Source organism: Falco cherrug, chromosome 1 (genome assembly GCF_023634085.1).
Source record: "Falco cherrug isolate bFalChe1 chromosome 1, bFalChe1.pri, whole genome shotgun sequence".
NCBI lineage: Eukaryota > Metazoa > Chordata > Aves > Falconiformes > Falconidae > Falco > Falco cherrug.
In genome coordinates this window covers 96,203,665-96,214,495 of record NC_073697.1, presented here as the reverse complement: position 1 = coordinate 96,214,495, position 10,831 = coordinate 96,203,665, and the positions used below count along the sequence as shown (strand labels likewise).

At 46.2% G+C, this 10,831-nt stretch overlaps 1 protein-coding gene across 3 annotated transcripts in view; it reads left to right on the top strand.

Moving 5' to 3' along the window:
* Positions 1–2,993: 2,993 nt before the first annotated feature.
* The window catches only part of MLXIP (MLX interacting protein), a 53,616-nt gene continuing 45,778 nt past the window's right edge, over positions 2,994–10,831 (top strand). For 2 of the 3 annotated variants that reach the window (XR_008732180.1, XM_055709907.1), the window contains exon 1: positions 2,995–3,441. Coding sequence is in view for 2 of the 3 variants with exons in the window: in XM_055709907.1 (XP_055565882.1) it covers positions 3,071–3,441 (371 nt within the window). In the remaining variant the exon portion in view is untranslated. Of the gene's footprint in view, positions 3,442–10,831 lie in introns of all 3 variants that reach the window. The other variant, XM_055709916.1, reaches the window with a different exon arrangement.

Genomic DNA, 10,831 nt, shown 5'->3' with positions numbered 1-10,831 from the left:
TGGTCTGCTGGCTCACTGCTACCAGAGGGGCAAGCCACAGCCAGCTTGCCTGCTCCCAGCTTGGTTTTGTTGCCTCCCTTGCATTTACTGGGGTGCTCATAGCATCCTCTCATCAAACACTGAAATTTGCTAATCTGGGAAGAAAATTACCCATTTTAGTTAGTTTTTTTTCTTCTCTGGTTTAGTGACAAATCAGCAGACTTACATAGAGGAATTATAGATAGGGTGGAACTGGAGAGAGAGAAAAGAACAGGTAGAAACAAGGATGTAATTCAAGATAGGTCTGGGAAGGAGAGGTCTCTGAACAGGTAAGGCTGGTGCCAGTGAAGGGTAAAGGAGTGAGCAACAGTGGAGCCCAGCAGCAGGGCAGGGAGCTGGAGGTTGGCCCTGTGGTTTGCCTGGAAGCAGGAGTGGCAGAGGAGCCAGCGAGGTGGTAATGGGATGGGTGGACTCCCAGGGGCACCATCCATCCGCCCGACAGTCTGAGGCTGTGAGTAACATTCCTTGGGCTCTTGCGCCTCATCAAAACACAAATGCTTATCTTCCTGTCTAGATTTAGGAGGATAATCTCTTACCACTAAGTGTTGTGGAGTACACTGTGGGTATATTTTTAAACAGCTTGAATGTCTCTGTTCAGCGCGTGTTACGCTTGAATTCTAAGTCTGTAAACAGCTGTCTCCTCCTGTGCTAAAAGCCTTTGCTGTTGAAGGAACATCATCAGAAGATGGTGGCCTACGTTTCACCTTGCGCTGCAGATTGCTAAAAAGAAACGGTAAGAAAAGCATACTCGAGAGGGGCTGCTGTGGCCCTTAGTGTTTCTCTGTGCCTCCTAGCATGCCTTACTGTGGAGGAGGAGAGGATAGCTGGGAGTCTTGACCTGTTGCTGATCACATAAATGCTGATCTTAAAAAGGCAAACCAAGAGGTCTGTCTCCAGAATAACTGGATTTATTTGAAGGGATGCCTCTTCCCTTGCATCTGTGGTATTTGCACTGAGGATGACTAGAGGAGAAAACCCCAAACCATCAAATGTTAGTTACAGCTTCACGCTGCTACCCCTATTTAAAATGGTGGTTTGGTGTACTGCTAACTCTTAGAAAATTGCATTGCTACCTAGCAACTTTATTTTAACAAGTTACCCCTCCTCATACTGGAAGAAGCGAGTGTGGCTTGCTCATAATTTTGTGAGGTGAATGTATAAGCTGTTGTCATGGAAGTACTGTATACAGTGCTGTTATTCATGTGTGTTGTGATTATTCTTTTTAGTTCAGGTTTAGTTCTTTACAAATGACATTTAAGGCTTAAAATAGATACTGTAAAACTGAATGTTGTTTTGAAATGTTTTTTGGTTTTGTACTTAAAGTACTCCCAATCAGAATGTCTGGATAGCATTCTTTTTCTTTTTTTTTTTTTCCTTGTTTTTTGAAACCAACATTAATATAAGCAATAGCCAGCTTTCAAGCTAAATATGATTGTGGCCTTTTCTTAAGAATTTTAGTTGTATGTGATGCTAAGAGCTGAATGTTAGCCTTGACTTCTAAAGATTTCTAACAGAGCCTTCACATGATGTGACCTTGCCTTACTGCTCCTTTCATGTGTAGGGAAGTATTTGACTTACCATTCCTCCCCTAAACGGTGACCCATCTTGATTTCGCCTTCTTTAATGGAGAATATTAGATCACTGCAAGGGCATAATTGTGATATTGCAGGAATGTCTCTTCCTTCCCTGCCCGAGACTTGCTATTTCGATCTCTTGAGTTTCCCTTATTTCTAGTTTTACAAAGCAGAAAAAGTAGCATGTGGCAATTAAATGTTTGGGGTTTATTTTCCCCTCCTGAGGATGACTGTGTAGAAGAGCCTGTTTTTTTAAGTATGACGTCCTAGAACTGAGACAATATAAGCAGTTTAGTGTAAACACTTTGGAGTATGTCACCAAGAATGCTGTCCTGGTGATGGAGGCTTGCTCTACAGGGCAAGCTAGAGATCTTTTCCCTTGACTTCGTATGTACGTAGATTTTTGTGCTGTGAGCTGCTGTTCTCTCCCCAGACTAACACATCTGCTGGGCCTATTGCTGTGCTTTCATGTTGGCCTCCAGGATCCATTGCTTCCTTTATGCCTCTGAGAAGGATGAAAGCTGATCTTTACTACTTTCCCTGGAACAGTTGTGCTTGCTTTCCACACACCGCCAAGCAGGTATGCGGGTTGGGTGTGAGCCACCGGGATGGCGGCAGGAGCTCCATGTCCCAGCGCCTCTGCGGCCATGGGTGATCCCTCCAGCTGTGTGCAGCCCGCCTGCTGCAGGTCTGCCCTGGCTTCTTACAGGTTGCTTCTGGAAAATAATAAGCAATTGTACTGTATTGAAGGTAGTTGAAATCCATGGACTTTCTAGCACTTCACTTCCTGACATCCTTCAGCCAGTTCTGGGCTGTCCTCTTCATCTTCTCATGCCCCTATGAGTCCCTGAAGTTTAGGGATGTTTCTGAAGCCCCTTGACGATGTTCTGCTGGATGGAAGTGCTACACTGGGTGGCTTCAACCCGTGGCCCAGGAGGAGCAGGGACGGCACCGGGGCCCGGGGCCTGGCGGCAGCGGTGTGCCCCCTGCCTCGGTGAGGTGATGCCCGGCGGCGGGCCGTGCCCGAGGGGCAGGGTACAAGGTGGCGGGTGTCACTGCGGCCCAGAGCTGCCCGGGTCGGGGTGGGGAGGCGGCGGGGCGCTCCTGCCCTCGCCCCTGAAGGCGCCCTGCTGGCTGAGGGGCGGTGGGCGAGGGGAAGCGCTGATGGCGGGCCGCGGCTCTCCCTGAGGGAAAACATCCCGCGGCGGGCGGCTCCCTGTGGCCTTGGCGGCGGGTGATGGTGGCCGGCGGCTCTCCCCGAGGCGACGCTACCTCAGGGGTGGCGATGGCGGGCCCGGGCTCGCCCCCCGGGAGGCGGCGGGGGCGGGCGCAGGCCGCGGGGCGGAGCGGGGGCTCCGGCCCCTTTAAGCGCGGCGGGGGCCGGCCCGGGGCGGAGCGGGGCGGTGGCGGCGCAGAGCGGGCGGCGTGCTCGGCCGGCGGCTGGCGGCAGCGGGGCCATGGCCGCCGACGTGTTCATGCGGCCGGCGCGGCTCCTGGGGGCGGCGGGGCCGCTGTCCCCCCGCACGGAGCCCGATGAGGACTCCTCGGACACGGACGACGGGGGTGCTTCGCCGGGCGGAGGGCGGCGGTGCGGGCCGCGGCGGGGGCAGCCCCCGGGCCCCCAGATCATCCACTCGGGCCACTTCATGGTCTCGTCGCCGCACAGCGAGCACCCGCCCAAGAAGGGCTACGACTTCGACACGGTCAACGAGCAGACCTGCCAGACCTACCAGTTTGGGGCGGCCCGCGGCGGCGGCGGCGCCGGGGGACGCCTCAGCATCGACGCCTCCCTCACGAAGCTCTTCGAGTGCATGTCCCTGGCCTACAGGTACCGGCTGCTGCCGGGGGCCGCGGGGCGAGGGCCCGGGGCGGGCCCGGGGGGGGGCCGAGCGGCTCCAGGGTGAGTCACGGCGGCGGGGAAAGCCCCGGCTGGGCGGCGGCGCGGGGACCCGAGGGCGCGGCGCGGGGCCTGAGGCGCTCGGCCGCGGCACCCCCGGGGGCGGCCGAGCGCCGCCGTTGGGCCGCGCCGTCGCCGTGTCCCCGTCCCCCCCCCCGTCCCCCCCCCCCCCCGCGTGGGTGACCGTGTCGCTTTTGTTTTCGGTGTGCTTTGGGATCCCGGCGGGCGCTTCCCGCAGGCCTGCGAGCGGCTCCCCCGCCGCGCACGACGTGGGGCGAGCGGCCGGGCTGTTACGGGGTGGGAGCGGGGCCGTCCCGGCGGGGGGCGCCTCCGCCGCTGCGGGCTCCGGGGCACCGGCAGCGCTCAGCATCCCGCGGGCAGGCGTGGGGCTTGTGGGGACAGCCCGTGCTGAACAGCCTCGGGAGAGACCCTTAAAGGGTGCAGGGAACCTTTGTGCCCTGCTCGGCCTGAAAACCGGCTAATTTTTCTTCTCTCTTTTTTTTTTTTTTTTTTTTTTTTGTTCTTCCATTTTTTTTCTAAACCCACCCCCCCCACCCCCCCCGCAATTTCATTTTTACAACCAATTCGGGATCTGTCATTGTTCCCTTTGTTCCGGGGGCTGCAGCTGGTGGTAGCACTTCCAGGGTTTATCTGCACCTTTTTGCTCAGACTTCAGCTTTGCTTTTCATCTCTTTAATAAGGCATTATATTCACATTTATTCCCTTTGTCTGTCATCCAAAATGGAGGCAGAGCTATGGAATAGAAATGTTTTGAAAAGATGTGTGCCTGCTCGAGTCTTTTGTTCCGTGTGATATAGCAATAATTGGATCTAATCTGATGTTCTCTGTTGAGCCTATTTTGGAAGTTGATTAAAAGGCATGACGGAAAATGCCTCTGAGCATATCAACGGAAATATTTATTTTCATTTGTGGGAACCATATTAGCTTGCTAGAAGAAAATTAACTTTGCCCACCTCAAATTCCTCTATTTAAGTATTACTCAATGAGGAGGAAGCAGTAGAACTATCTGTTCTGTACAGTTAGGGCAAAAATGTAAGTAATCATCTCATTTTGTTCATTTTTACCAAGCAATTTATTACTGGCGAGAGAGCGCTTGTCAGATAAGGTGCGTTCAACAGCGGACATAAATTCTTTGCGTTTACAAAAGGAATAAAAATGTAAAACTTAACTAGAAATTAACCAGGCTGCCTTTGTTGTACAAACTGAGAGGAGCATGCAAAGGACCAAGTACTGCAAGAGGCAGAACTAGAGTTCTCTTGCGTATCTTCTCATCGGCCTCTATCAGCTTTAGTTTCTGTTGTGCTGCAATTAGTGTGTCCTTTGGACTTTGAAACATCTAATGCAAAGGAATAATTCTGTGATACTAATCTGACAATACTGAACTCTGATATAGATGCATAAATTGAGCACCGAATCTGTTTTAGCAGAAATAATTCTACCCTGCTTGTTGATGGTAGTATGAGGCAAGGTGCAGAAAATACCTTCTTAGAGGCTACCAAAGGAAAGCATGTTCTTAATACTTCTGTACATGGATACCTTAAGGTTTGCTTAACTGCAACCATGAAACATTTTGCCCAGATTCAGCCTGCTTACTTGCTGGCTTTGTGATGATTTTTTTTAAAAAAATCTGCCTAAGAAATTAATTGTAAACTTGGGTCTCAAAAGGATTAAAATAATTTGAAAAGTCTAGTGTGGGGTGATGAATGTGGGTATGAAATGAGGAGTCATCACCATTTAACAAATGATTGATAAAGCACGTAGGTCAAACCTTTCCACCTTAGATTTGATCTTGGTTGGCTTATGGGGATATTTTCGTTGCTGTTGCCTCAGCTGTATCTTTCCCATTATTGTCTATCTGATCTAGCACTGACAAAACATGCAGTTTCTGTGTTTACATTTCTCGTACTGCCTTTGCCTGATAGAAATTCACTCTAGAAGAGGACTGGGGGATGTGGAAACCAATGCTAAAAACTGTAAAACAAAAAGGTGAAGAAGTGTGGGTTTTGCTTTGTGGCTGTTGCAGAACCAGCAACCAGGGCGTGAGTTAGCTCATCGTGTTTCTATAGCTGGGGTGATGCAGTATGTTAAATACAAAAACAAGGAAGTTGCTGCAACAGAGCTCTGTGTGTAATATTTATTGACACTTGACACCCATTGCTAGTATTTCAGTGTTTAAAGTTTTAAAAAGAAGCATGTAATTGTATGGTATCCATTAGCTATACCAATGAGTTAGAATGCAAAATTTTTCTAGATTACCTAAGTCATTGCCTAGGATGGTTTATGCTGAATCATGTTCGTGTTGGGATGCACAGTGTGGCCTTGGGCTCTTTTAATTGTGCTGTACATTTTTTTTTTAATTATTATTTTTAATATGGCTTTGTGCTGTTAACTGTCAAACTTTTTTATGATATAAAAGCTATTTCTGAACACAAGGGAAGCGATTCCCTCTTGCCTTTGAGCAGTACAAGCTAACCTGATTTTAATTTTCATCATAGCTGTTTCAGTCACGTATCCAGTTGCGCAGGTTCAAGATCCTAATTTCAGATGAGCCATTTCACAGAGGAAAAAATGCGACCATAGCATACTCCCCTGTACAGTTAGGAAAATTGTTTTAATCTTCTAAATCAATAAGTTACTTATAAACACTAGGGCTTACCACAGGTATCACGTGGGCTGTACTTTACCTAAATGTCACCCGTTTTTTCTTACAAGATTGACTGTGGGAACTATACCACACCGATGAAGATAAAAGAACGTTGGCTTTCCTCTTTTAGCCCCTTCATCTCAGCCCTTTAAAACAATGTGACCTTGCAGGTCTTGGTGTGTGCAGGTAGCTATAATTGGCAGTCAGGACACTTTAAAGGCAAAAAGATTTTTTTTAAAAAAAAAGTGCTTTCTGAAATGAAAATGACCTTTGACACTGTTCATTGTAATGAGAAACTATGCTAATGTTTATATGCCTTACAATGGTTATTAAGCAGAATTAAGTCAAATGATACATAATCTCACTATATAATTTACTAAAGCCCTTTAAAAACTTTACAATTATCCAAATAATTACATTACCCATAAGTAGCTTCCCCAAACTCAATTGTGTTCTGAAATGTTCTAACCACAGCATATCATGAAGAGTTTGGGTTTTTTTTCTGAGATTGGAACAGAAGATTTTTTTCGCCTTTGTATTGGAGCGCTGTTGTCTTCAGCAGAAGAGTAATGTTCAGCTCCTTGTAGAATGCAAGATGAAGGTTTATGTGAAGTGAAAAATTATGCTCTGTGAAAGGGTGCTGTGAACTATTCATTGCCCTAACAGGCTGGAATATGGGGACATTAGACTTCCTGTGGAAAGCTCTGCTTTGGGAACAGTAACATATAGTTTAAGGTTCAAAACCTGAAATATGCACTTGGAAGTGCAGACTGGCGTGTTCTGAGCGCTGCACGTGGAGCTCTGAAAGGTGTGCGTAGGAATCGGCAGCGTTGTGCTAGTTTATCTCTGGGGTTTTGATGCTGAGGTGGTGGAGAGGTAAATCGTGCTGGAAGGGCTAATGTTATCACGGCAGGGAGTGGGAACTACAATGTGTTATTCCTGGAGAAAGTAGATGTGAGTCGATTCTTTAGTTACTGTCTCTAGATGTAAAATGGATAAGGGACAGGGCAGACTTCAGCTGGTACTCACCCAGTGTGTCTTAGCCATGCCCTGTAAAGAAGTAAGAGGTTGATGAGGCTCTGGGAACATGCAAGACATTAATTTTCTTTATGAAGCTTCCCCTCTTGTGCAGTGCTGGGGGGCAGTCTCTGCAGTTGAGAGAATGGGCTAGTCAGTTGTGGCTGGCCATGTACCTCGTGTAAACAAAGCTGTATTTTAGGAATTATTAAAGATACTGCTCACACGCAGTGTGGGTGGTGTTGTTCCTAAACTTCTGTTACATATTATGTCAGTCGATGTCCGTCTTAGTGGTAGGGTATGGTAGGGTAGATGAAGATGACTCAGTGGGCTCATTTATCATTAAGTAGCCTCAGAGTTCTCTCACCTTCTAAGAAGAGCTTAGGGAACATGCCAGGTGTTGTGCTTTAGGTAAGAGTGTTAACATTGGCATAAAATACTTGTCTAAAACCTTCTGGATCCTGCTTGTTGTAAAGCTGTACAGAACAGGAGAGTGGAGCCTGGGAACTGTGATGAAGGCTACCTTTTGAAAAGCTTGCCAGGTCATTTCTAGATCTCATCTCTCCTCTTTAGCAATATGACCCCTTCACTTCATGTAGATAGAAGCCAAAAATATTCCCTTCAACAGTGGACTGACATTAGGGATCAGCTTGTTTCCAAAGCACCTTTGCCACATATTCTTTATTAAATGCAGCATGTGTTTTGGGAGGTTCTTGGCGATGGTGAGAGCAGGTTTGAGATTAAAATCTTCCAGAATTTAGTTGTACGTTTTACATGCTGCTTGTAGAAACTACTCTGATAAAACCACCTATATTCATCCTATGAATCAAGGTTAACTTGAGCAGAGTTGTATTTGTGGTTAAGGGTCACTTCAAAGCAAGAGTGTGATATGAATCAGGACATTGTTACTGAGCCTCTTACCCTTGCTTATGTCATATGCTTGATATAGTCACAAGCTTTTAAGCTCTATGTAAGATGCACTTTTAAATTCCACCTTGACAACCTTGAACCTCAGAGAGGTTTGCAGGAAGATTGCTGAAACCGTTCTCATTTCAAATATTCATTTCCTTTGCTAAAGCAAACACTTAGTAGTGGTGATGTGAGAAGGCCTTGATGGAAATTAAGGTTTTGGTGTCTTGAGGGCTACACATGACTTAGAGGAAGAAAAGACAAATTCTGTGGACAGAGATTTAGATATAAGGACAAATTTTTTTCATTCTGCTCATGGTTTTTTGGTGGCTCTTCAGGTCACAAGCATTTAGTGGTGTGTGACCTGTGTAAGGTGTTACTACAGAGGTGTGATACATGGTAGTCACATTTTTATTAAAAAAGCACATCTTTGATAGTATCTTTTGATTTGGTATTTAATCTACATGTTTTGTTGTAGTTCTCTTGTCTTGTGTTTTCACACAGTAAACAGATGTTATTTTCTGGCTTTAATTTAACATGGATTTCATAATCATAATTTTTGATGGGTTGGTGAAATAGGGAAGAGGAGGCGAGTTTGTCCTCATATTGCAAATTCTCAGTAAGTTGTGCTGGAGAAAAGCTTGGCTGAACTGTGAGATTTGGAATTACTTGTAGCGAAGATTTTGTGTTACGTGATTATGATGTGCTTTCAATGAAGTCGAGTTCGATGGCAACAGAAAGTAACACTTTGATTTCCAGATCTCTCCCCGTTACCGGTTTTAATTTCTTTCTGCCGAGTGGCAAAGAGGAATTAAAGCCAAGAAACCCGAAATTCAGGTCTTAGCTTTACTCATGTTTTTCCACATGCTCCTTTAGTAGGTCAGTGAATCATTCTTGTTTGTTACTCTCCTGGCGGGGGGGGGGGGGGGGGGGGGGGGGGGGGGGGGGGCGGGAAATCCATTCTTTTGGAAGGCAGAGTTGATAAGCAGCTGTTCAAGTGTCCTCTGTGTCCTTAAGCTATGATTAGTCTTAATCAAACAAAGGGGTATCTAGCGATACAGCAAGCTGGAAAGTGGTGGGGAGGAATAAAGGGAGCTTTGTAGACATACTGTGCTGATAGCCAGGCATTTCAGAGATGTTGGAGAGGCGTTTTAAATTTGCACAGAAATTGCCAGGCTTGAAGTAGAGAGTGAACTCTCCAAGTTCTTGTGTGCAAGTGGAATTTTTCCCCCTAATAACAGTACTCGGAGATCTGTTGCAAAGAAGGAAGAGTTGAGAGGGCAAGGAGTGAGGCCAGAAGCTCACTGGAATTTGGAATAAAATAAGGGGATCTTTGAGGAATGCCATTGAATGATTTAGAAGGGCCAAGATAAAGCCACATGGTGGGCTGGATGATGTTGATAGAGGAGGCCCACAGGGATGGAAACAGGAAGATGAAGAAGATACTGTGAATTTCAGTTCAAACAAATGACCTTTCAGCTGCCTGGGTGGGTTTGAGTCTGGGTCACTAACTTGCTGGACACGTGTGAGCGAGGAAGTGTTCAGCAGCAGGGCTGGATGGAGTGGCAGCAAGGAAAGGGGAGTCTCTGAGAATGATAGGGACATTGTGGAGAAGAAGAGATTGGAGCTGTACTTGGAGGAGATCTGATCAAAAGGACAAAGGTGAATGGATAATGATGAGTTGGGGAGGAAAGAGGGTGCAGGTGTAGTGCTGTTCAAGGCATGAGAAATAGGTATGAAAGGGAAGATGGTCTGGAAAGTAAGGGTAGGTGGTTGAAGGTGTGGCTGGAGATGAAGTCCAGTGTTTCTTCATCACTCCAGTATTTCTTCCTCGCACTTTGACTTGTGATGGGAGAGTTAGATTGGAAGATAGATAGAAGAATTCATGAGGGTGTCCCTGATAAAGGGAGAGAGTGAGCGAGATGGACCCAGGTACGGAACTCATGGATGATCGTGCTGTAAAATGGGGGCAGGAGAGCTGGGGATCCTGGTTAGGCTCCTCTAATGCTGCCTTGCTTCCTTTTGCTGTCAGAGAGGAAGGTTTGTCTTTTTAAAATAAAACAATGGAAAAAAACCTTGACCAGTTTAGAAACTTGGACCAGTTTGGGTTTAATCTGGTATTTAATTTTTAATTAACAGACTCCAGGCTATATGCTTGCTACTTCCTTTCCTTTGTATGCAGAAATTAATTACATTTACAGTTTTCCTCATCTGTCCTTTGATATTTTGTCATCACTGGCACAAGCAGTTTCTTTAAAGACAAAACTTCTAAGCTACTTCTGAGGAAAAAGACCGACCTTTCTAAACTCTTTGATGGCTATAGAAATATTTTACAGCTTTCATACAATTTTCCTTTCACTCTGGAAAGGAAACCTTTACCATGTCTATAAAACAATTATGAAGATGATTAGGAAAAGTACTTGTTTCAGTTGCCTCCAAAGAAAATAGAGGCGGTTCTTTGACAGTGATGGAAAAACGTGAATCTGATTGTTTTTAATGCAAGCTAGAGTTACACTATTGTCACAAGTTTCTGAAGCAGGAAGGCTTGAAACATGGCGTTAGGAAAAGCTAGGTTTTCCAGAAATTGCTTCTAATAGTTTTACTACTAGAATAGAAATTCTAAACATGGTCTTTTCAAAATAATTTTTTGTTTGTTTGCTCAAATGGGAGTTGGAAGGTCATTTTTGATTGTTTGTTTTGAACATAAAACATGCTGACTTGGTGCCATTC